Source organism: Tribolium castaneum, chromosome 5, assembly GCF_031307605.1.
Source record: "Tribolium castaneum strain GA2 chromosome 5, icTriCast1.1, whole genome shotgun sequence".
NCBI lineage: Eukaryota > Metazoa > Arthropoda > Insecta > Coleoptera > Tenebrionidae > Tribolium > Tribolium castaneum.
The window spans coordinates 9,322,419-9,350,225 of record NC_087398.1 but is presented as its reverse complement, the minus strand read 5'-3'; the positions used below and the strand labels follow the sequence as shown (position 1 = coordinate 9,350,225).

Sequence of the window (27,807 nt, the reverse complement as noted above, 5' to 3'; positions counted from 1 at the left end):
AACTGACGATGAAGAACGACAAAAAATTCCTTATCAGACCGACTAAATGTTAATTGGTTCTTCTTGTAGTGCCGAGATTAATGTACTTGTATTATGGACTTTATCGCACTCATTACGAATATTTTGCAAAAACCATGGCTTTACAATTACATGTATGAGATCATGTCGGGCTCCAGATAAATCTTTATTACTCACGACTGAATTAGAGCACAATTTGCAGCTAATGACTGTAACTTTTCTAAAGGAAGTGTCAATCATGCCACACCAAACTATTATATCTGACAGTTTAAAACATCGCAAAATTTTAAACAAGAAAAAGAATTAGTGAAGGAACATACAACTAAAGAAGTAAAAATAATAAAATGTTTATAAAAAGACTTAAAATAAAAAGAATTAAAGAGCAACTTTTTCATAAATTAGTTTTAATTTCCCAATTCAACATATTTTAATTTTTCTTCCCTCTCCTAGACTAAAGACCAATTGTAACTGGAGGAACTTAAAGAAAATCAAATATTTTTTGAAGAAAATTAATATTTTTTTTATTTTATTTTTTAGCAATTTTCTGTTACATAAAACAGCATTCTTATTCATTTTCCATGCAGGATTTAAATTTGTGACCCATTTGTTTCAGTGGGTCTGGCTGGAATTAATAAAATTTTGTTTTGCTTTGGAAGAAATCGTGCGTCAGATCTTTGGGATCGCGGTAGAAAAAACGTGAATTATTTGCGCCGTCCCGATCCGAATCGGCATTGTGTCGGCCAAAAATCTCAAGGTCCCGATTTCGTTCCAAACGTAATTTTTTATTTTTAATTAAAATCGAATGTGGGCGAAAGAAGGGTGGGCGGGCACCGGGGTGGTGCCTGCAGACTTTATAGATTGAAACCGTCGAGGCCGATAAGCGGTCCCCCAGCGTTCAAGCAGAGTTTGTTTATCAGTTACTGGCTGATTGATGAGCAATGATAAGGCTCGGGCCGGCCCTTATCAGCAGCATGCATCGCTGACGTACCCCCGGCGCACCCCTCCCCATTCCGCGACCCAGCACCAGCTCTTATCGGCCAACGAATCGGGCTATTTGGCCTCTATAGAGCCGATCTTATCGCCTTAACTAGCTTGGCCAGCCCAGGCCCGATCCTATCGCCTCGACGGGGAACTTGAATTTTTCATAAAACACAACGCATAAATCATACTAGCACCTAATAACACAACAATCCATTATCGGAGCCAGAGGAGGTGTGAAACTGGACGCCAGATACATTTAATAACTATATTAACAATAATTATTATTAATGGCGGGAAGAATTATGCGCCTGAAATCCTCATCCTGACCTTATCAAACCCTCTTCCCAATTAATTAAGACTTCCTTGTGAAGCCAACAAACATTTATGGCCGGTTTTATGACCGTCACCAAGCTGTTACAACGCATTTTGTATAAAATCAAAAATATGGTGAAGGATGGAGGTCTGAAATGTCAAAAGTAATTTCGACCCAAAGTGAAATGCAGATTGACGAATACATTTACCGAAACATTCTTGATGACGTGAGATAACCAACGACTTAAAAATTCTAAACTCATTACTTGGTTTAGTTTGAAATGGCTTTTAAGATAAAAATATATATTTTAGTTATCTAGGGCGATCTAAACCGATACAAACAACAAAATAAAAATGTGACCTCAAATTTTATTATTATATAAAAAAATTAAAAAAATTTTTTTTAGAAAATAGCTGTTCTGTAATGCCGTAGTGATATGACTTATGACCGTTCCCAAAACATTTATAAATTTTAAATCCTAATTTGTAATCAAAAATATTCTGCTCTGTTGGAAAAACATTATTTTTTACTTTTTAGCGCAACTGTTAAATCTGTTTTTTTTTTCTAAAAAATATTTATCCACAAAGGATTTCATTGTTACGCAGACTAATTAAGTGTGCAAAATTTCAATTAATTGGCACAACGGGGACCCTTTCAAATTGGACTCCAAAAATATGAAACAGACAGGCAGACAAAAAAGCAAGTTAAATAAAAGTTTTCAAAAACGATATTTTCAGTAAACTGTGTGTGTACTAAGCTTTACTAATAAAATATGATTCCTAAAATAGTAGCAATATGTAGGTAAAAACTGCAATTTCGCACCATATTGCAGCGTTATTAGTTATTAGTCCGCCCCTCGATACGACCCCCGGTTATCACGACTCAACAAATATGAAAAATGATAATATTTGTGGTTCAATATTTGCCTTGATTAGCATTGGACACGTGTTTGCGTAATCAGCAAAGTACATTTTGTCATTTTTTATAAATCATCATCGAATGCAGCAGAAAGCGTCACCTGGAAGCGTGTCGTTTTCGACTCGCTTCGAGTAGAGACAGTCCGCCATGCCATCGTCATCATCTGATAAAATCTCATCCCATTTCGCGATATCTCGAATCGCACCGAGTCCTTATCACCTTTCTGTCATCTTATCGGGACCATCTTCTTCCAACACAGCCGCGCAGCCGGTACCGGTGCGCTGGTGCCATATCTCCTCCTACCATCTTCACCAGTGTATTGTCTGCTGCAATGTGTGTATATCTAGAATCAGCTTCGTTGCCATGTAAAACGCCACGACTTGTTCCACGGGATAATTATTTGGTTTTGGCGAGACGCGTCCAAGTCTTCAAATTTCACGAGAGGACTCCAGAAGACTGATTTCAGGCACCACTCAACAAAAAGTTTCAAACTTGTACTTCAATTTTTCAATTATTCTTTGTACTCCAATTAAATGAAACGAAATACTCATAATTATTATAATAGATGTAAAATTATGTGAGAAATAATTAAGATGTGATAGTGAATATATGAATATACGAAAACAACATATCAGCATCAATTAAGATGTACTTGATATGCGTATTTAAATGTAATGCTAGCACCTCTACGAATAACAAGTGTAAAACAATAAACATACTATTGTAGTAATTTAGAAAACTTAATCCAAAACAAAAAAACTATTAATGATGAATAGTCAGATGTGGAGCTAATGCCTTCAAGAAACTAATCTGAGTAACCAGTTGGCAACAATGAAAAATATAAAGGCAGGAGATAGGAAAACTGGCAAGTGATGATAATCTCAGTCCAGTTATGGAGAAAAAACACGAGGGAATACAATCAGGAGATGCAGAGCAAACCTGAAAGATGATCCTTGCAGAAAACGACCAAAAACAGTCACGACAGAAGAAATTGTCGATAAAGTCCACAATTACAACGAACATCAACCAAAAGCTCCAAAATAGAAGAAGATATAAGACTTGGTACAAAAAATTCACTTACTCCCCTAACATCTAACTTTTTCTTGAAGGAATGTGATTTGAAATAAATAGGGAAATTCAGCAATTTTATTATTTTGCACAATGTGGAAAAAATATCTTAAAGAAGAGAACCAAAAATCTTGAGGCTAAAGGTACAAGGAAACTATGTTAAAAAATTAAAATAAATACTTTGACTTTTTCTACAAACGCGAAAGTATGAACTCACCTCCCAAAATCTAGCGTACACATTTGTATTTTTTTAAGATTATTTACGTAAAAGGGACAGCAATTTAGTGAATAATTTTCCTTCCCCGGAATTTACTTGGTGATTAATTTTTTTTAATATGTAACATCCTTCCAAAAATACCAAAATAAACTTGATGAAACAACCGTGTAAAAATTTCCTGAACACATTTTAGTGATTCTGATTACTGAAGGAAATGGTATTGCATCAGGTAAGCAAACAAATTAACGTAAATGCAGAAACTAACAAGTATCACCTAGATAAATATTTATTTACCTAAGTGGGACTATCAGCCACTTTCATCTAAATTGATTATTATTGATTTAAACGTGAATATATCATTGAATGTAAGTATACCCAGTTTCCTCTCCTACTTGAATTAAGATCGTGATACTAATCTCAGCGCACTTTATCTGCAAGTCTATACGTAATATTGATTAAAAACAAGCAGCCCGTAGTGCAATTGCAGCGATGCTAATCAGTCCATTACATTTATAGCTTTTGTCAAAGCCATTAGATGTAACAATTTCCAAACATATCATAATCCGTGTCTTATCTCAGCTTGCAACAACACGTCTGGTTCTAGTTACGATTGCATTCGCACTAATTTAATAATAGACTTTAAATTTAGTTTATCTTTTTAGTTGAATGCCCTTACATAGTTTTGTATTTTGCGCGAGGAACAATTCTTGATTTAAATTAGGATAAGTACATATCCGGCACAAGCAACACAGAGAGTTGGTCCCCCGATGCCGATGTTTAGCGGTGCGAACATTGCAGAATAACGCGAGGAAATGATGTGTAAGAAGGATGACTGGAATGCTAATCAGCATGACAGGAGGATGACCGCATAGGCGCCAAGACGATCTTGTTCCGCGGAAAGTCTTTTATTCAAATGCATGCAAAAGGCGATTTTTGCGCTTACCCATGTAAATCACCATTTATGCACTGCACGGCAGCTCAACGAACAGTTCTTTAGCAACTATCTAACCCCGATGCCGGTGCGTATCTGCTGTCAAAAACGGGGCGATCAAAAGGGACCGGTCTCGTGTACGACCCTCTGTCAGTTGGAGCGGGAAGGGAGAAAATGGTGCGAAATCACCTGTTGCATCCTAACACTATTGAATGGAATGCGAGGGACAAAACAATCAATTGGGAAATTTGTTGTTGGGACAAAATATTCTTTGCAGCTCATAAAAACGAAATCTGGTTTTAGAACACGAATTTAAAGTGTTCAACGATTTATTGACCAAACTAAAATAATATAGGAATATATTCACTTTAATCGTGCTGTGGTGTATGTCCTAAAATACGATAGTTTTTAGATGTTTTAAAATTTTTATCAGTTATTGGTCATATCAGACTAAACGCGAAGCAAAAGAGTTTTTATTTTCATATATTTTCCTTGACTTTTAAACGTTTCTTCTCTAAAAACTCACTTAACTAAGAACAAATTACATTATTTCAGACAAATTCCAGCGATTTGGTAAACAATCAGAAATGCCTAGTTAATTGTTTATGGGATATTAATTGATTTTTTGAGTATATATCCATCTTTGGTCCTTAAAATATTTCATCTATGTTTCTATAATGTTTTGTGAAATTTTAATGTTATTTTAGCTTCTTCTGCTGACGTTTTTAAATATACTGTTCAAACCGATGCTCAAACCTTAACGAATATTCTATGCAAATGAAAAAAAAGACATTTTTATATTTTAAATGAAGCATGTTTTAAACATGCTTGTGCAAAAACTAACACATTTATATAATAACATTTTGTCTTATTAACACAGTGTTAATAGAAATAATATAAAATATCCATTAATTGTTGAGCAGTATATATGAACAACTATTAAAATTAAACTACATACTATTTTTGAAAAAAAGTGTCATCTGAATAACAAATATCTCATGTTGGGCCATGAAATAATAGTAATTAATAGTGGTTTAACGTTTAAACACAATAAATAAATTAAACGAAAATATATAAGTTAGAAAAAGTTGTACTGAGAAAACTCGTCGAAGTTGAATTTTGGTGGATGCGCCGGTCACATTTCATTTCCCTAATAGATAGTTGATCGGAGACTATGAATGACGCATTAGAGGAAAGTATTGGGTAAATAAATACGAAATTAATAAAATGCAGTAACTATAACCCATCTGTTAGTCAATCACGGTAAAATGGAAACATATCTAAAATAGTATGTCTAGTGCCGGAGGGAAGCACCAACTCACATTACGTTGGCACAACTTTGCATAAAAATTACATCCAAAGAAAAACCACTTAATAAACACGAAATATGAGGCACAAAAATGGTAACATGAGTCGAAGATATTTTTTACGAGTTAACGTCTCGCATGTGAGATCTACGAAACATTTTATTAAGACAAATGTAACAACCGGCGTAAATACGTTTGAAAGTAAATCCTGCGAACATTCGTTGGAGATAATGGAGTTAGAGTTGTTTTCGCTACTGTAATAACGCTTTTTATAATTAAACAAGACACAAGATTTCACCGTAAGATAACCGAACTACTTCATAGAACCGGAGATAAACAGCATGACCGTAAATTATAAGATCGTATCTGCAAAAAACTTATTTTTTTCAAGAAAATTGCAACTCATCACTTTTACAAAACTGACCGAATCGTGGGATAATAACTACATATTTTTCCAATTAACATTATCGTACCGATTTTTCTTCCTTAATTAAAACAATTGATCAAGGGCCCCAGATTAGGACGCACTGATTGGCCCAGAATTTTTCCAACAATGCATAATATACATGTATCTAGTTTTTGTCATTAGAGTTTTATGTGTAATTCATTTTAATCGGGCAAAGATCTGTGTGTATGTAATGATAACGGGTCGGGTCGGGTCGACATACCGGATACCGATCCAGATAAGCAAAATTAAAGATCTACCGATAACCGAACACACACGGCAATACATTTTTGTTGTATTACATTATACTACTAGTGCATTTTATGTTATTCCGAAATAGGAGAGTCGTAAAACGAGGCCTGACCTTTGTTAAAAAATGCTCAAACTCTCGAGTCAATGACGAAATCTTGTCGTTATCCGGTTGGTACCCATCAAAGTAAACATGATGAGCACAGATTAATTACTCAAAACTTGTGTATCAATATTCTGATGTTATCGCAGCAAATAAAGTATTTGTGAAGATACACTTGTAAGTATTTATCTTACAAAATTTAAACTTTGTAACATCGGTGACGGAAAATCTTCCATTCTATTTTTGGAGCGTTATACGACGATTTCCTGATCTCTGAATTTATTACAATTGTATTTAGTCTTGTAACTGACAGAGATTACATAATCAATTTTGTTGTGTTTACTTTAAATGATTTCAAACGAAAACCATTCATAATATCCATAACACATGAAGAAAAAAATTCGGAACCATTATCATTCATAAAACATTTTGGCAGTAAGTACAAAAAGTAGGTAAATAAAACAGGGCAAGTTACTAATAGGTTGAAAATGATTAGACAACCAACAATTTTTTTTCATTAACTTTATCAATTCCATTACCGAACTAACTTTAAGTCTTGATAAGATAATTGTCAGTGATAAGTGATAACTATGTTATTTATGATGTTACATCCGCCTGTATTTCTGTTTCTGGCTGTAAAGCATCGCAAATAGAACTTATATGGCTTGCAAAGGCTAACAAATAATTGTGAGTTATTGAAATATTATTCTATCCGCAATCGTTCAATCAATCAGAAGACAATAAAACTATTGATTCTCGATGATGTTCACAGTTTTGAAGGTTAGATAAATAAAATTGTAAATAAGATTCTCGAGGAGTTATTGACCTAGACTGTAGACCATGTTATTATCAATTCTCGAGTTGCTGTTTTAGTGATTTAGGCAATAGTCGAGTAGAATTAATTCACTATTTCAACTGAGTATCAGTTGTTATAAATAGAGAATCCAACCTTGATCTGGGGGCAAATCCTGGTAGTTTCAATTCCGTTTTATCCATTATTTCTGATGGTACGCGCAATATCTCGGTTTGATAATTGCCCAGATTTTATTAGAAGCATCCACATTAACCAGCGCTTTGATATGATAACAGTGAATAAATGCCCATCGCATTCAGTTGCCATAAAAATGATGTTAAGATAGAAAATAATTGAAATAACATGTTAGTTTGGTGCGTATAAATAAAAATGTCGGTTTATATTTAGCTTTTTACAAAACAAGTACCGAACCATTAGCGTCTGGTTGGAGCGAGCAACATTTTTAATCGCAAAGCGTTATCCGCAGTGATAAGGGCCCGAACGGTCTGTCATTGGGGAGGCGATATCACTCGATAAGACAACATACGAATAGCACGAATATTCCATTTTGAAACGGTTATCGCGACACGACCGTTCGCCTCTTATCAGCGCAGATTCCTTATCACAACGAACACAACAAAGCCATTGTGCTGATATGCAGTCGCCTTGAGCTCCTACGAATAATGGCTGTTTTTATTATTGTTGGTGGAGATATTGTGAATTTGTTTAATTTACGATGTGCTTTATTCTTCATTAAAGAATCTTGATTTATTCCCCATTCCCCAAGGCTTATGCAGATAACAAATAAAATCTTAATCGAAATTGACATCGTAATGGAAAAGTAAAAAAACTCCAATGGGAAAAAGTGTTTTAGATTCGCCACTAATTACTAGAACAATCAGTTCGTTCAATTAGCAGCATACTACAATTTCAAAAAAGTGTGGGCGAGATACATCAGGTCTGTGGATTTAACGATCTTAAAAATGGCGGTGTGGGGCTGTGATGGCGTTCATAATGGACGTCGGTGTTGGTGAGTGATAGCGCCGGTAGCCAGCTGCAGTTCAATGAAAACATATGAAATATATTCAATCTGGGAGTTGGAGATAAGCCGGCCGCCACCGCCACCTCCTCCCTCAGAGCCCCGTCCCTTCGACGTTATAAGAAATCAATTGCTGCCACCTCTATACTTGGCAATCTTCAAATCGCACAGACACTTAAGAGTGTCATCCACCTCACGTCTCGCGACCACTTTGGACGCATTTCACAATAAAATTGCCATCAGTTCCACTCACTGGAACAACTTGACCCACCAAGTCCATTCGAGAGTCTCTCTGCCAATCACACATTCAACTAAAAATCGCTGCTGACACAACGATCTTATTATTGGACAATTTTTGAGAAAACTGACTATACAGGCTGTCTCAGCTTAGACTTACAAGACCGATATCTCAGATATTTGTCGATGGATTTTTTTGAAATTTAAAATGCAGTTATTTTAGAAGGTAAAGATTAAAATCCAACTAATGCAACAACTCAAGTCTTAAAAACGTAATTTTTACATGCCTTTTTAAATGTTAAGCCTTCTTAGACATATTAAAAAATTAATCGTCAATGAAAAATGCTGTAAGAAAAAACTCGTTCATGTTTTACAAGAAAAATGAAAAACAAATTGTTAATTGTGGATACAGATCCAAAACCGTAGGTCCCTATGAAACAAATGCGCACTACCACTCAATTTTGGTCAATCTTACTTGCACAAACAAAGTGACACGCAAGTAATATTTCATATTTATCTCTCACCCTTACAAAGTTAAAAAAGAATTTTTTGACTTACTCGTACTGGATGGTTTAACTCTTTCAAAAAGGACTAAAAGACTAAACAACAACTGAAAAATTTTAGACACTTGAACGTTTAGGAATTTGGAAATGTTTTGTACACTGCTGATTGAATTCTCTTCAAAAGCTTGCATTACAGCCTCAACTATTTCTTGGTTTTTAGTGACGTGTTTTGTCCTTCACTCGATTTTCCTGTGTCTTTAAATTTTAAATTTTATGAAGGCTTCATTTGAATAACATTTCACAAGAAGTCCAACGACACAGAAATTTCTGCCACTGTAGTTTGTTTTTAAAATAATTCCACCAAATTAAAACAATTTTACTTCTTTAACAGCACGTACACTTTTAACAGTTTTTTTCAGTAACATTCTGTGGTGTACCCAAAATTCTGCTTAGCATTCAACAATTGTTTCAAAAAGTGACTGCTTTTCAAATACTTTAAAAAAAATTGGATTAAATTTTTAACAACAAAATCTAATTTTTTTTGCATCAGTCGAGCAATTTGGTTAATTTTTTTTGTGGTCATCTATGTTTCGGGGTTTAATGATCCAATGGTAATTTGGTTTAATTTTAAATAAAAGAAATGTGTTTTAAAATTACATTTTTTAACTTAAGGTCATTTTTTTGTTTTTAACTGAAAGACCACCTTCTAAAATATGTGCATTCAAAATTTCTAAAAGTCTTTGCTGAGACACTCTGTATTTAGGAAAGAATACCTATTGGTATTTCAAAACCCTTTCTTGATCTTAGAGAAGTCAGCTGAATTAAAGACGTCATACTAGGATTTCGCCCAAAAGAAGGGATGGTGAGTAAAATTGAGAAGAAAATATCGCTGAAGGTTAGTGAGATCTTAATAAAGTGGCCGCTTGTGCCAATCCAGCGTTTAATTGGTCCTGGATGGTGCAATTAATTACGTCTTCTCGTTTGCTAATATTTGCCCGCGGCCGTCAGTCCGTGTATGGCAATGTGCCAAGCAACATCCATACCCGTCACTTAAGAACACATGTTGGATGCTAATCTGAATCGACAGAGATCCAGCTTGATGTGGTGTGGTGTGGTGGCCACCATCACTCGAATATGATACATGGCTTACGTCGATACCATTACTCGTCTAATGTTAATGGATGCTGGGCTGTTTCTGGACGACAAGAGGCTAACCGATACATGATACGATGAGATTACCGATTACATTCAAACACACTCTGATGGACGTTATAATGCCGATATGTTGCTGGACTTAACGATAACATGCTGCATCACAATTTATGAACACAGACGTGTCTATCCGCGATCTGGAATTTATGTGACTTTCCACAAAACAAATTCATGGAACACGGGAAAAATGCAGTTACTAGGTGGAGATAGCCATCGTCAATAAACAAAATGGGCGCACCGACGAGCAACAAGTGGCTAAATTAGCAGATCGCGCCGAACACGCCGGATTCATTTGCGTGGCAACTCGTCAAACACTCCGACTTTATGATAGGCTTCGCAAGAAAAAACACGCTCACCGCACGCGAGCTGCAAGCATCGCTGCAAATTGAGGAAACAGAAATAACTCAAAATCTCATAACAAAAATGTTTATTTAGTTTACAACACTTGTTCATCTTATAAAAACAAAAAAAATTGTGTGAATGTGAATAAACACTAAACAACGATTCGCAGAAATGCGAACCAATAAGCCGCCATAAACTAATATATGCACAACAATAAAAGCATCAATCATCTGTATTTACAACGGATAATTACATATGTAGATGTATTATTCTAGCTAACAATTTATGGCGTTATGATTAACAGCTAGACCGCTAAAAATAAAAGCAAAAATTTGAATTTAATGGAAAAAGTGTTACGCCAACATGTTTTCATCTGTGTTCTTAAAATCACTGTAGATTAATACTGACGTGGGTTTTGCCCCTCATTGGGATATTCCCGATTACACCACATCAGAATCTATGAATCGAAAAAAGAAACGTGATGTAAAATCGAGATAACAGTTTCGTAAAAAACTATACGCCCACGTCACAATAGATTCACGTTTTCAACATCAATAATTTACCAACTTTATTTACGAAAACAGAATCCAAATAAAGCTCGCCCAATAAAAAGATAAAAATCAATTCACACTATTATTACCGAATATTAGATAGTTGAATACATTAATAAAATTTAATTTCCAAAATGAACACGCTCTTAATTATAATAATTTCTCGGTGCGATAACAATGCGCGATAGGCATTAAACATTGTTATTAGCCGCGAATTAAGCAAAGGAACGCCCAGCCCAGGCAGTTTTTTCTCTCACAGTGTGATATCTCGATTAGTGTGAGGCTGGTTCACATGACTTCTCATCAATAACTCGGTCGCCTTATGGGGAAAGGGGCCAGTGGTCTTCTCAAGTGCATTATCCGTGATGGTCGCATTTCATCAGCCATCTCGCAGATTAATTCCCACTACTGAAATCGGAACTAACACCAGACCCGAATTGTTTGCCGTTGCAGAAAGATAAGAAGTCCACCTCACGCTTCATTGGGCGGTTGATTTTTCCGGAACGTTCCGACTTTTTGCAGTTTCATTCTAATAACTTCAAACTGAACGGGAAACAAACATCGAAAAAATGACTCAAAACAGACGACGCTTAGAAGGTGCATGGACACAGATAGTGACTCAAATAACATATTAGAAACACTGAAGTACAGTTTATTATTTGAAATATTCGCGTAAATATTTTCAAAATGGGAGAGGTGTGTCGTTCAACCCTTATCGTCCCGTCTAATACCGGGCAGGTAATGGTGTGCAAATGCACGATACGCGTGGGGTTCCCCGGTGTAGAGGAAAGGGTGTATTAGCATAGAGGACGTAAACCGGGCGTCACACATCCTCTTTATAGTCCATCCGGCGGCGTTCAGGCCTTATTTTCATCCCCTGATAGAGCGACGCCGTCGACGGCCATTACGTCAACTGCAGGAATTTATAAGCAAGTTTCCCTTCTTGGTCGTCGGCTCTTCAAATGGTTTATTTTATTTAACGAGTGGTCAAGTGAGCTTTTGGCACTTCATTCACTGGCCGGACCCTCCGTTCCGGTTTATCTCCATCTGGGCGAGAATAATCTGTTATACCCTCGCCAAACTGCCTGATAGGAAAGCCAAGAACTATCAGATGCTGGTACCGCTACCGACGCCATCACGCTTTTCTATTTCTGAACTGATAACTACATATTTTAGACGAGATCCGGCAGTAACATCAAAAACACTGTTTCCTAGACCATTATAATTGCACACGGTACAAAAGCACGAGCTATCTCGTGTCATGTAGTTTCAAACTCTCAAAGCTTATATCGTCCGACAAATTTGACAAAGACTTTGATGAATCGTTGGAAATTAAATAATGGCAATTAGCATATGAGGGTGCTCATAACGCTACTATCTACGAGTCATTTGAATAGCCGCAAAATTTAACCTTCCGTCAGGTGCGAACAAGCCACAATCGCATATTTCAAAAATTAACCACTTTTTCTTTAGTACAAACTGTTCAAAGCAGCAAAAATTATTCAAACAAAAAATAACAATTGTTAAAAATTCTAGTAATTCCTTTGCTGGGCATCAAAATTTACTAGTTACAACTCCCACTAACATTGGACGAAGAAAGTATGAAAGTATGTTTTATAACAGGATAATAATAAGGAACTGTTTTTAAGGACAACTAATTGATTTTCAACGTCCAATTTATTACTGAAAAAATTACATCACAAATAGTAAAAGTAACCTTGTGCCCTAAGCCCGTAAGAACAAATGCCATTAAGATACCCACAGATGTTTCGCAGACAAAATTGTTGTTTTAAACTCAACAAGCGATTTATGATCTCTTTGAAGTACCGCCAACAGGATTGTTAATGTCTTTCTAATGAAAGATACGAGCATTTTAATTTCTGCAACTTATCCTTAAATACGAATAATTGGTTCAAATTGTTGGTAATGTTTTAAAGCAAGTATTATTTTTAAATAGTATTGTCGATATTATTATTATTATTATTTTTAATTTATGAGACACGTTACCAAACAGCCAAAGAGCAATTTGGAGGGGTAGTTTTAGGCAGTTTTTAACACCCTCATAAAAACGAGGATAATGCATTAAAGCATTGATTGTTGAAGATCTGCAATTAACGAAGATGCTAATTAAAAAATACCTACTCATAACAACACAATATACAGTGTAATTTCTTTAAAACAAGATTGCGTTAATGTAAAAACGCTTCTATGTGTCTAACATACGTAATACTGTCTTGCAAAGATATCGTAAAGGTAATTGAATTTAAACTTAAATTTAAATTTAATTCATATTTAAACACAACAATGCTTCTCCAATGTTTGAAATGATGTACGAGACATGAATTTAAGTTTAGTTTAAGTCAGTGATTAGGTCAATAATTTTTTTAAACAAAATATAGATATATAAGTTTTTCGCCTTAGTTGTTTACTACTTGAAGTCTGTTGTAAATTGCAGTAATACGATAAAACGTTAAGTTTAATAATAATTATCCATAACGGGTCGTTACACAGTTTCAATTTAAATTCTCGAAGTCTTGAAAGCAATTATGAAACACTTTCAAGGCACTTAACTTTAGGAACAGGTATTTGAGCGACGCAGAAAGATACGACCCTTATCCCGCATCTGTTGTTTCATATCTTGGAGATCTAAAGTAATAATAAGCAGGACAACCAGGTGAGCTGTCAGCGGGCAAACACTTCGGGTGTACCAAATGTTACACCACTCGCTAGAATTAACAATTCTAGAGAAAAGCATCAGATAAGGAGGAGTAGAAGAAGTCGAAGAGCAACTCAACATGGAAGTGGCATTCAATGCGGAATAAATAACTCGTATAATAATATTCCTTTATCGTAGGTCTCGTCGTATATTTGTTCACCATTTTTAACGGTCCGTTCGCATATACGTAGGTACTGTAAAGAGTTTTATCAATCGTTATCAATCTTACCCTACAGCTTAGGTAATATCCATACAATGTCACGCATACCCGACAATGCTATTGCTTATTAATGAGATTCCGGATTGAATGTACGAGATTGTGGACGAAAATGCGTTTGTAACAGGTAAGTAACGATAACTTGTCGAAAGCATATGGTCGTTGGTGCTATCGCGCCGGAATATCAGGCGATCTATTATAGTTCACGGTCTCCAAGGAGGATTCTTATAAATTTTTCACCTTAATGATGTAATTATTTTCCTGATCGTCGAAAAATCTCCACCAATTATCGACATGTTGATAACGAGGCCAAAACGGAAACGGACCGGAGCCGCAGACTCGTTTTATTACGCAACCGTGAGATAATAGCTAATGGCATAATTCAACAATCAGATTCAGATTATGCTACATGTTACTTCAAAGCAAACTCACATTTAAATAAATGTCGGTTTAATCTACCGAACACCGTTGCGACACCGACAGACGTGCCTGTTCTGCATGAGTTTTAAAATGCAACGCCACTTTACATAGACGCAGTTTATGTATAGTCACGTTAAAAATATGACACACCCAGTAAAACAATTCCAAAGTACTGAATCAAGAAATTCAAAATTTACAAACATGTTAAACAAAAATTCTAAATTCTCCTTTTTTGAAAAAAAAATACTTTTGGATCTGGAGTGCATGAATTTCCATTACAAATGCTGATCGATCAGTTTCTGACAGTGGTACACCCACTGCATTCACTCGAAATATGGATTTTAACACAGCGAGCTACATTTAGAATAATAATATTGATAAAAGCAGCAAACAGATATTGCAAAATTGGACCCTGTACCTAACTGACCTTTACAACATTTTTGCTTGAGAAGTAAAACTTTCAATGCATCACATCAGTTCCGTTATCTCCGGTTGCTACATTAAGTTATTGCACATGAGGAATCGCTGATTCTTCAGAAAGGTTTTCATCATTTTTCCATGCAACAAAGGACAATAGTGCAATAGAATCCTTAAATAGAAATATCCATTCCGTCATAAACTTCACATGATTTGCATAACTCGTATAATAAACGAGCATTATTTCTATCCCACAAATGCAATTAATCTTGATATCATGGCGATAAGATGGAATTACACTTTTTAATTAATTAAAATAATCATTTATATTCCTTCATTTAGCTTGCTTGTAAATTAGTTTTACAACTCAATGTTTTCGGTCGTTTAAATTTAATTATCGCGATCGTTAAACGTGGAGGTATAAATATGAGCTGAGGTCGCATTTTTCAACTCGCCACCTTAGTGTGACAAATAGGGGGTGTTCCGCCAACATATCATGGCGATAAACAATTAATCACTTTCTCATTCTGCAAATTCATATTTATCACACATCTCTCTAAGTCATATTCAAATTTATTTTAAACAAGCAAAAAATACACCAATACAATGCGTGCACTTTTCTAATTCAGGTTGAGTTAATAACGTTCAAGAAAAACTCGAAGTGTATACTTAATTGCAATTAAAACCCAGTAAATTACCCGCTGGTGGTCGAAACTAAATACGAGTAACCACGACACCTTATGCAATATCAATAAACAACAGCCCTATCTAATACTTTGTAAATGAAAAGCAAAATATGCAAAAATCCAACGTTTGGTATTTCGATGTACATTGAGATAATCGGCTTATTTGAAGAATTTTTCGGTAACATTACCCACATGTTGACAACCCGAATGCCAATCGCCACATTTGTCTTTCTGCCATGTAATACAAGCGCTAGAAAAATTTTATCACACACAATCGTCAAAACTGTATAACCGTATCCTTATTAAATGCCACAAATACGAAACCGTTTTCGTGTAGATGGTAACTGATACAGATAACCTTTCACAGCTATTAGGCATACTTAACAAAATTGGAAAAATTGGTAACATTCTGGAAATATCAACACATTCTTTTTAAATATGAGGCAGTTTACTTGAAACCGTTGTGTCCAAATGACTTACGTATTTGAAAAAGCAACTACCAAAAATAATTTTCTTATAATAAAAAATATTTCATTTGTTGTGAGTCAGACAAATCTCCCCTGCCAACCAATAAGAATTTGAAAAAATTATTTCGCATGACACCTGTCCAAATGATAAATTTTTATTTTAGACCAAAATTTACATGCGAGAGTAATTATTAGTAGCAATTCAACTAAATTCATAATTAATTGGATAATTAATAATTATAACATTTTAGTTATGTAGGTAGTAAGATATCTGTTGCATATCTAATGTCGTAAAGAATCTATTTTCAGGTGTACTTGCATAAACATAGAAGGAAAGCATAAATTCATGCCTTAACGGTATAATTTAATTACATAAATGAACACAAATCGGATGTAAAACTGGCGCAAACCGTCATCAAAATTAATTAATTAAATAAAAATTCAAAGATAATTTTTTGCACAAAACATCATTTAAGCATGAATATCATTAGAAATCATAAAAGTTCGATTAATTAATATTTTGTTTTTGTTGACATTTTGTGGATATTAGATTTGAAACAAAATTCACATTTTAGCGAAAATAAGCTAGCACCATAAAAAATGATAAAATTTCGTATGTAACTCTAGAAAAGCTGTTTTGGAATTGATAAAAATATTAATAATGGCCAACAAATGGGAAATTACAATGGGAAAATTGATGTGTGAATGCGTTCGAAACACTCCGTATATGGGTTAATTGCTGGTGTAATATCACGATTCAATGAAACGTAAACATTTTATCTTTATCATTAATTTAATGGAATGCAGCTGTTTAACATTTCCTATCGGCTAAAGATAGAAAAATGAGAATTCTTATTGTTGATAAAAAGCTCCAGAGACTTTTAAGAGCTGGGTTCTGGTCATAATAAATCTAAACTAATCTAAAAAGAATTTGCTGAAATCCGCAATCAGAAGAAAATTATCCCGAATGCAAAAATGCAGCGCGGGAGATAGCGATGGTAAGAGAATGCGGGCTTGCGCATGCACTCTGAGCAGTTTTTCGAATAAATTAGAATTTATTATATTCGATACGGTTTTATCATGGCACCTTCTGTTAAATTATACATGCAATTACCGGACTTATTAGGGTCTGATTATATTCATGCCCGACCTTGGTACGATAAAAAGATCTCACTCATATTCATTTGCATTTATAAATATTCCGCGATAGATGCTATCTGCTGTTTGATTAGCGGATTGTTTTACTTTTTCATTTACTTTTTATCGGTTTAATTTATCACCGCGGCCCGCGTAGGAGTCCCAGAATTAACACAGAAAAAGAAAACAACTCGATTTTTACGCTTACCTTTTCGCAATTCAGTCTCGCTGCGGAAATCCAGAGGCAGCTTCTCATGTGGATCACCTGCAAAAATTATACATGCTAATTAATTTAGACTCAGGCAGGTGATGCGATTTACTTTGATAGACACCTATCTAAATCTATTCCACGGGTCTAGGCGACCAGAAAGCCAAAATTACCATTTCCCAAAGTCGAAAATTAATATTATTTATGGACGCGCAAATCGTGTATATTATTATAATCCACCAAAAGTAAAAATACTAATCCCGATTAATACAGATAAATGCTAATTGTCAATTTACAGCGTGTCATTAACATTAACGTCAGTTTTATAGTTAATTAAGTCAAATTAAGGTAATAATTTCGGACCAAGATCGTCATTTGGAAAAAGACACATGTGACTAAACTGTTCGAGTGTTGAGAATTCTCCTTATCTCTTTTTTAAAAGTTCTGCTTCTTAGATTAGAGTAAAACTGCAATCAGCAAAGAGTAGAATACTTAAAGGTAAAAAGTTTATATTTACATACAAATATTCGTACAGTTCTACCGTTTGCCATTGTGTGTTTGAAGCAACGAAGCAAACTTATTTCTAATCTTTGGCTCAGCAGTAGTTCACGTGTATAGTTCCGCTTCTGACAAATCTCCATAAATCAAAATGTTTCTAAGAAGGAATTAAAGCTCAGTTTGATAAAAACTTAAAGATAAGTGAACTTTATCATTAGTCATAACAATTCTTGCTTTATCTTGTAAAACGTGTATCGTGTTGTTAATTTCGGTTAGTACAATGTTCCATTGTATTTCGAATAAATTAACCCGTTACTAATTCAAGAACTGGAGATAAGTGAAACCTCAAGTGGGAGAAGGAACAAAACTCCTACCACTGACCGTTATCGATAATCAATTCAATCTGCATCAGATAACGCCACTATTTAATAGTTTTATTTTGCATATAAATTACCTTGTAAATGACTATTATCAAAGCAAAGTGATGTAAGGTGTGATGTAAACTTTGTGAGAAGTGGCACAGATTGATACGTAAACCTCCGTATCAAAAAGTTCACACACAAATAGTCAGAGAAGTACCAAAAATTATAGCATAAAAAATACTTTGCGGTGTCTCTCCTTAAGTATTATTAATTGCACTAAACTATAAACTTCTCATTTGAATTTTGTACCCATCAATATATTAACGATGACTGATGATAATAATTGCAAATTTTCTTTCCAACTGCAAGGTCTGCAAAAACTAGCACTTCCGGCTTAGAAACCAAAAAAATAACTTGACCGTCTGTCATCTGCAGTGATGACACCTAAAAAATGAGATGCATTCCTTCCTTGACCCAATTCAACGTGGTAATTTTGCAGTGGCCACGCAACGCAATTGTTTATTGCCTTTCTGGATACACTGAGATAGCAATCAGATAAATGTGAGAATAGAAATATTCACATCCACGGCATTAAATTATGGCAAGTCAAGTGTGGGGCATTTGGAGTGTGATACAAGTGCGATTTTACGGCCTCTCTAGGTTTTTATTGTAGAATTAATTCAAGATTATGTCTGGAGGGCGACGAAGCGCTCGTCATGATGTGATGTGACTGTAGCGGTGTAGAACAGAGCGATGAGACGATAACGACACTTAAAAGGTATCGGAACAAGACTATGATGTGGCACATAGCACAGCGGGCGCAGCGTCGACAGAAATTCAATTTCGAATCTATCCGAACAAAAAGACTACCGCTGCGATTCAATCACGATCGCCTCTTACCAATTACCTATCGATGTAATATTGTCGGAACTGGCTTGATGATGGTAACCGAACCCAGCATCTGGGCGATGCCTCGATAGCCAGGCTTCATTTGCTAATTAGTCGATTAATTTGGCCAAAGTTTGTGCAAAAAATCAATCTATTACTATTGTCATGCTGCTAACTACTTAGCCTTCGGACGGCTGGTAATAAGCAGATGTCATTTTTGTATAAATTACTAGAACAGTTATGTTCATTTGAATCCTCAAATAAATTAGATAATTAAGGTAATCGCATGAAAGCGTGAATTAAACGCCGAAGATCAGAGATAAGATTCACTAATCTCTCCGGTAGATCAGACGCATTTTTAATCGCACAGAAATACAAAAACGAGGAAAACGACTGAAACTTGTTTCGTCCCAATGGAGAAAAATGTAACGACTTTATTTCATGATGGACAACGCGTACGGTAGATGGGAACAAATTAGAATATAGTGGTAATAGCATAAAAATTAATGAAAAATTACAAGGTGAGTCTACTAAAAGAATATTTCTACTGTATCCCTCACAAAATTTAACGATCGATCGATTTTTATGATGAGTTTTGTCAACATGTGTTATACCTACCGGTCTGATAATAAATAAAATAAATAAAATAAGGTTATTCCATTTAAAAAAAAACTGAGTCAGCCGTTTGTTGATCATCATTTTCCAAAAGTCATATTAGTCAGTTGACAATCTCAAATTGTCTTAGAAAGGTTTTAAATGCAAAAAAATCTTTCAGTAAAATCTCTCTTAACGGACACGTTCTATAAGCGGACCGCTCTGAGAAACGGACATTTTTGTTAGCCCCGGTTTAAGCTACAATATTTTAAATGGTATAGTTTCTGTTTAAAGTGGACTCTCCAATAAACGAACGCGGAGAATCAATTCGAATCCTTGAAAATAAAATCTCTCTTTTAAGCGGACAGTATCCTATGTGCGCGTGTGTTATTATTATAAAAAACCGACAGAAAATTCAGGGAATCACATAATCGGGTACATATTTTTTTTTATAGTTTGTGTTAAAGTGATTTAGATTCATTCATAACTTAAGGTCATAACTTAAGGTCATAGCTGTTGTTATTGTTAAATATTGTTAAAAATAAAGATGAAATGGTGAAGAAATGGCATGGAAGTGAAAACGTTTGTGAAAAGCGATGTTTTTTTGAAGGCTGATGAAAGTTAAGGAGTTTGCTGAGACATTAAAAAATAAATTTTTAAGGCACCTGAAGGGAAGATGTAGCAGATTTTGAAGGAAAAATTTTTTTTAAGAAATAGGTTTTGCACCAAACAGTATTATGTTGTCAACTCTAATGAATTAATGTAGTTTGTGTCTATTATTTATCTTAAGAGGATACCTCCATTAACCGGACAAAAAGCGTATCACCGCCGGTGTCCGCTTATTGGAGATTTCACTGTATTATAAATTAAATAATTACGTTATTCTATCTTCGCCTAAATTTTTGTTCGAGAAAAAAATTTCTGAATAAATAAAATTCATCACGGAGTTAAGAAGTTAAGAAGTTAAGAAGAACCCAACAAAAGAGCGATTAATTTCTTTTAAGAAATAGGAATTGTACTAAATAGTATTATGTTGCTAACTCTTTAATAAATTAATGTATTTTGTGTCTATTATTTATCTTAAGAGGACACCTCCATTAACCGGACAAAAAGCGTAACACCGCCAGTGTCCGCTTATTGGCGCTTTCACTGTATTATAAATTCTATCTTCGCCTAGATTTATGTTCGAGATAAAAATTTCTGAATAAATAAAAATCATCACTGAGAGTAATAAGTTAAGACGAACGCAACAACAGAGCGATTAATACTTTGAAAGCTCGCAAAGAGTGTAGAATAACAGGTGAAAAAGTCTCGAGTTTCGTGGGTGGCATCCTGTTTAGCGAGAAGAAATACGAGTTAATTTCTCAAGTGTTCGCTTCGCATGCCGATCTCTTTATTAGCACAATTATCATTTGATCGTAATTAACGCCACGGATGAGTTTCGATGTCTAGCCACGAGTGGAATTAATCAAGAAGTGAGTTGATTGGCAGGACGGTTTATCGCGTTGTGCTCGGATTGGCTGATGTATTTCGCAGATTTATTAAAATAAATTGAAAGCAGCGGCTCGGTTATATTCTATGGAGATAAGTAGAACTGATCGTGGCCACCGTCTCATTTCCTGCAGAGGGCCGATGCAGCAACCTCGCGTCGGTCCTCCGGCTTTCCCGGACTTATCTGTTCCTGCACCACCCGACATTACTCACAGACATATTCGTCGTAAATCATGCTTCCGTATGTGTAGGTGTTTATGTTGCCTGACTCGGGGTGATAGTGCCCACAAGGACGAGTTCAGGGTGCCACAAAAACGACGCGTTCGCGACGAAAAAAACTGTTCACGTAAATGTACTGCACTGAAATTTGTTTCCCTGTTCGTGCAAGAGTCTCCCCGTCTTCATCGCCTCTTATTTTCTACGAGATGGCAATTTTTACTGAACTGAAAGAGTATTTGTGTGAGGATATGCGAAATAGGTGATATTAATGTAGCGAACAGGATAACTCCATGCATGCGACGGTTGTGATAAGTAGTCGCGATGCTTTGTTTTCCATTTCGAGTCCGGATTCGTTTCCTGATCAAGCGCTGTACTGTGGCTGAAGACACGCCGTCGGCCAGGAAATGAATTTTAGCGCGGCCGTGCGCGGAATGCGTTATGACTTTACTGCCTTTCTGTCGGTAGTCCTCTGTCTATACCCCCTAATAAATCTTCACAAAAATCATCCCTTCATTTCGATTATTTTTGGGCTCCAACTCTAAGCTCTCCATAGAATCAAAGTAATTTTATTTGGGAAAAAAACACAAAATTAAGTAAAAAATATAGGACGGGGCATTTCTTTCTTAAACTATTTAGTATTTTCTTAAAAAGACCATGATTTAAGAATAACAACTCTATCAAAGTGAAACCGTTTTTCTTTATTCATTTCTAAACTAACATTTCCAGCTCGCAACAGATCTTGCGAACTTGACGGAAGAAGTCGTTTCATATAATTGCTCTAAGCTCTAAGACTGCGGATTTCGACTTACACCAATTAAAAAGCTAAAATTTCTAATTTTATTAGAAATAAGCTTAAGCTCAAGACAAGCCAAATCAAATCGCATTATTGTGGAACGTGTTTCGTTTAAATAAGATTTTAAAAAATTCCTGCTCGCCCAAAACAAGGCAAATATTCTAGAATAATTCAAATCGTGTAATTTTGGTAATAAAAACAAGCCAAGTAAAGGAATACCTTGAATTGCCTTATTTTGTTTTCTTGAAATACGTTATTTTTCTTCGATTCCTGGCCTACAGATGAGCTTAATTTTACCAAAAAAAAAAAAAAAACCATTTTTAGATTTGTTTGGAAATATATAGGTGAGTTTCAAGTAACGTATAAAATCCATGTTTTTGTTGTGGGTCATTTTTCATAAAAATCTTCGAACAAATCGATTTTATTTTTGAAAATGCGACATTTTGACACCATGCTAACATTTGTGGCGTCACTGGTTTCTAAATAATAACGCCATTTTTAATTTTTTTAAATCGTATATTCTTTTGTTTTTCTGGTAAGTATAAATAATGAAAGAAAAAATAGAAAAAATATAAAAAGAAGAAAACAAAATAAAAAAGTTCCCACGCCTGTTTAATTGAAACAACATCCTGTTAGAAGAGCTCAAATAGCCTGATATTGGCTTCGAACTATATCCATCACACTTACTTCGTTACTAAAACTTTCAATGCTCTAATGTACAAATTGCCATATTTTGGCTCAAAACGACTTTTTTCGCACTTATTCAGAATAAGAGTGGCCTCCAAAAAATGTAGTTATAATCTTAGACCAATTACTTATTATTCAAATTTTTAATAGACAACTGACCTTTTGTCATTTTCCGCGTTAGCGAAATCAAGTCACAGTCATTTCGTTTAAGATATATGCTCTACTTTATCTTAATTTTTAAAAGCCAGTGCATGCAAAGTTTTTATCTAAACCTCTTCTACTAGACTAAAACCTCTCCACAACAGACACCGATGAAAAATATCCGCTGCGTTATAATGCTATTCATTTTTATGTTTCCTTCTTTATGTCTTATCCCTTCCAATTTAGCAATTTTAATTTCCTTCTCAGTGATAAGAAATAAATGTTTTGGACAAAGTTTTTAGTTAAGATTTTCAACGAATCGACATGAAAAATCCTCGTTAACCAATTTCGACATGAGAGCAATTACATTTTTGCTGAGTATGATTAAGATGTTCATCTGCTTGAAAGTTAGAAATTATTTAAATTCGTGTCACAGTGTGACTCCAATTAAAATAGACTTCAACTCCACATTTTCGTTTTTAAGGTAACGACATGTCAAAAATGATTTGTACTTTCTATCTTTAAAACCTAGTAAAGACATCATTTGAATATATTTCCGATCCTTTTTAAAAATTCTATCAGTTTTTTTGCATCGCTTTAAAAAACATAAAATGGGTTAATCCATAAAATATGAAAATGAATAAATATGTAAAACTCGGTAAATTTACATATAGAGATGGCTATATCTATTGGTTGTAGTTGGGTCGTTTTATGTGAGCCACCGGTGTTGGAAACTGCTTCTGTCACTTTGAAAGTTTAAAAATATGATTTTTGTTCGAGATCGAAGTCGAAACCGTCTTTAGGAATGCTTGCGTTATAAACAACAAGTCTGGCGGAGATAAGAGCCGATAGTATCTGGGGGGTTTTTAAAAACTCCGCTAACTTTAGACTAAGAATCATTAAGATAAAGCCGCAGATTAATGGAAAACTGTAGCGGAAAATTTTACGTAAAAATTACACTACTTTATATCATTTGTGATAAGTTTAAAATATCGCTCGCTTCCAGGTATACCACCGGCAAAGAAAAAATTACAAAAATAATTACATTCTTGAAAAAGACCGCATTATGCTCCCATTTTTATTGTTTCGTTTCCCGCTGGAGACGATTTTAATGCGACTTTAACTGGCCATTTTAAACGATATTATAATTACGTGTTCATTTAAACAAAGAAACGTTTAGGACCGATGATTAGATTATAAAGCGCTTTAGGGCACCACTGACCATTCGATTAATCATGACGTGATTTACCAGATGATAATTTACCAATGAATTGTTATTGCATTTGGTGCCGGTTTTATGCAACACTATCATTATCTGATATGCACATTTCAGCAGACCTTTCTGACCAGCTTTTCCCACAAAAGATTACGCAAATAATCAATAATATTTATTGCAAACATTTAACTGTAATAAGCGAGTTCTCACAAATAACAACAGCATACAAAAACACTAGACATTACTTTGTGAAACACAATTTTCAGAAGCTAACAATGAGACTTGGCTGAGACACCCTGTATATAGTTCCATTAGCTGTAAAAGGCACAGAAGTCTTATTAGAAAACTCGTTGCAAACTTGCAGACCATTTAATTTTTCACAACTGTTCACAATTACCAATTTTAATAATTATAAGCAGTGGATTTCTTCAATTAAATTAATTGAAACCAATCATGTCAATATAATATGTCTCACAATTAAACAAAACTTGATTAAAATACATTAAAATTCACATCGAGTATTCTTGGTTGTATCATTTAAACTCATTTACATGCAACATTCTACACATAATAAAGCGGATACTAACAAATGAGTCTGATAAAACAAATTCTTAAAAAATAGACAGGTACGAGTACTAACTTATAATTACGTAGGAAAATGTCGAACTGTATCACAGGTACTTAAGTTCTTTAAATCGCTTCATTAGGCTTTGTAGGCCTTTGAAAATAAAGCAAAACCTACAAAAACGTACTCAAAATATTTGTATCCGAGCTTACTCCAGAAGAATGTTTTTTTTTTCATTTGTCGAATTCAAAAATATAATCACACTAGAGACGACTATTCTTTTCTAAACAAAATACCTTCTTCTAAGTAAAGAATTTTTGGTTTTGTTGTTCTTTACGCTCAAAATAATTCAAACGACTTTTTTAGTTTGCAACTTTATTATTTTGGAAATGAAAATGCATACAAAACAAAACGGGTGGTATTTTCAAAGTCGGCAAAAGTAACAGCGACACAGCAAACGGTAAATAAAACTCTCCATTGAAGTTAATTACAAAATTACAAATGCTGTGAACATTCTCGTTCGGCGATAATTTCCTGTAGTTGGTGGGCGAGCAGAATGTTGATTTTGTAAAATCTTGTCATCGTTTTCATCATTAATCAGTAGAGGAGAGACAGCGGGATATTACATCTCTTGTAGATGCCGGCAACTTCCGCAGACAGATCGTAAACGAAATGGGAACGAATCTGCATATTTATACAAAATCATAAAGCACTGATATGAGAGCTAGCTCTCGGTGCGTTCGCTGTTGTGATGCAGCAGCACATAGGACCGTGAGAGGTGGTAATAAATGGACTTCGATTATATTTACTCGTACTTCGAGATTGGAATTATACACCGTTATTTCCAGAGGAAATGCCACCGTTTCCATTGCTTCATGAAAAGCTCTCAGCACTTATCATTCAATTGCATTGCGCTAATCGCATAGATCGAGACAGTCAATCCTGCGACATATCGACAACCGGAAGAAAACTTTCTCGTCGGCGGGATGGAAATGACCCGCGACGACTGATGCTTTTATCAATTCGAAAGTTCCTCATGCCGTCTGATGCATGCTTGCATATTTTACCCAAATCAACCGAACGAAAGTAAAGAACAAAAAAAGAGCAAAAACACAGAAATTTTCTCTAGTGAGTGTATAGCTGGTTGACTACAATTACCAGTTACTTTTTTAAGAATTAAGTGTGACAAAGCTCGTCGACAAATGTAGAAAAAACCAGTGGACAATGGAATCGTAATTAAAACACAGTTCGAGATGTAAATTTTGATTAATATGACAATTTACATGAACACAACTGACAATGCCTTTATAAACACAATTCTTTCGTGCATAATTCATTCCTCGTTTGAGCGTTTCTTGAACAAATTGATATTTTGATTGTGTAACCATCTAATTGACAAATCGATTATTGGCCTAATTTATACTCTGTTTACAAGAGACACGGATTGATCACTGTTCAAATTATTATTCGATTAGTCAGTCCATAATCAATATCTGTAAATACCAGTTCTAAAAATTCATTTATGATTAAAGCTGTGGTGATAAGAAAGTCCCGATTTCTCTCAATTTATTAGGAAATGTGCATAAACAAGTCGTTAATGTTTGAGGAGTGGGATATTTATATTTCGGAGAACATTAAAAAATTAAAACTTTACTAATCGACTGATAATAAATAATTTATAGATCAGTTAAAAAATGTAAATCAATATTCAAATTAGGCTATAATTAAATTCAGTCCAACTACTTGCTTCGGGTTCTCATTAAGTACATATTTCGTAAGTTTTACGACAAATCTGCCTGATCCAAGTATTTAATTGCGATCGAGTTGAAGAAAAATGTTCCACTGCAAACGTCCACAACAGAAATGTTTTAAATCTGATACGAACACGTTTATTTCTTCGCTCAAGGTAAAACAAGTACTAATGACTTAAGAATCATCATAAAAGATATAATTACTATTTTATCTCACTGTAATCAAAATAATAACTTTAAGTGGTTTCCTATAGCACAACGAAAAAGTTGGGTGTTTGTGAGTAAACCCCACGTCACTGTAAATAACGAGTACCCACCTCGCAGGCATGAAATACGTTTTAGAGTATGGAACGATTACGATTCGAGCTATGCTTATAAATTGTAAAATAAGTGTAAAAAACCTATAGTTGCGTGCTAGTCACATTTATTAGCATAAATTTGATAAGCGATATGTGATAAGTCTTGTGGGCATATCTCCAATCTAAATAAATATCTTTACACTTTTTTTATTGTACGTATGTGAAAGAATCGGTGGAAACACGACCGACTGGTCTGGAAGATATGATTTTATAGCAGACGAGGACAGTTCGGAATTTAATCTTTGCTTTAATGGTATAAATTATTTAGTTTGATAAGTAAATAGGTAAAACTCATTCCATAATCGCCGGGTTTCTCTTGCTCTCGATAACGTCTTCACAGCCAGTTCACTTGGGAACGGCTTTTAACATTCACACCGAGACATCAGCCAATTATGAATATTTATAATTAATTAGATCGGCGGGATTCACCGGTAGCTAATTGTCTGCCGTGTAAATAATCCGACATTGATTAAATGGGAAACTACTGCTGCTGCCTGAAGTGACCCAGCTTTTCACCCAGACAAAACAGAAACCACCAAATTTTATGAGATGAATTAAATTAAATGAGTAAAAACTACAAAAGCAGGATTCAGTTTATCCAAACTTTCAGGGTACCTGTATGCCTGAATCCAGGCCGATAAATTCTCCTCACATTATACAGCATTGCCAACTTAATTTCAAAGTCACAGCCCACTTTGATCGACATGGTGCTCGTTGTTTGCCTATTTATACCCTTATGAAAGCTTTA

The 27,807-nt window shown here is 34.8% G+C and overlaps 1 protein-coding gene across 2 annotated transcripts in view; it reads right to left on the bottom strand.

Moving 5' to 3' along the window:
* ush (u-shaped) overlaps positions 1–27,807 on the bottom strand; it is an 82,200-nt gene that overhangs the window by 35,799 nt on the left and 18,594 nt on the right. Inside the window, exon 2 of one of the 2 annotated variants that reach the window (XM_966184.4) lies at positions 17,496–17,552. In XM_966184.4, the coding sequence (XP_971277.2) occupies positions 17,496–17,552 (57 nt within the window). Of the gene's footprint in view, positions 1–4,458; positions 4,490–17,495; positions 17,553–27,807 lie in introns of those variants that run through there. The other variant, XM_015979820.2, reaches the window with a different exon arrangement.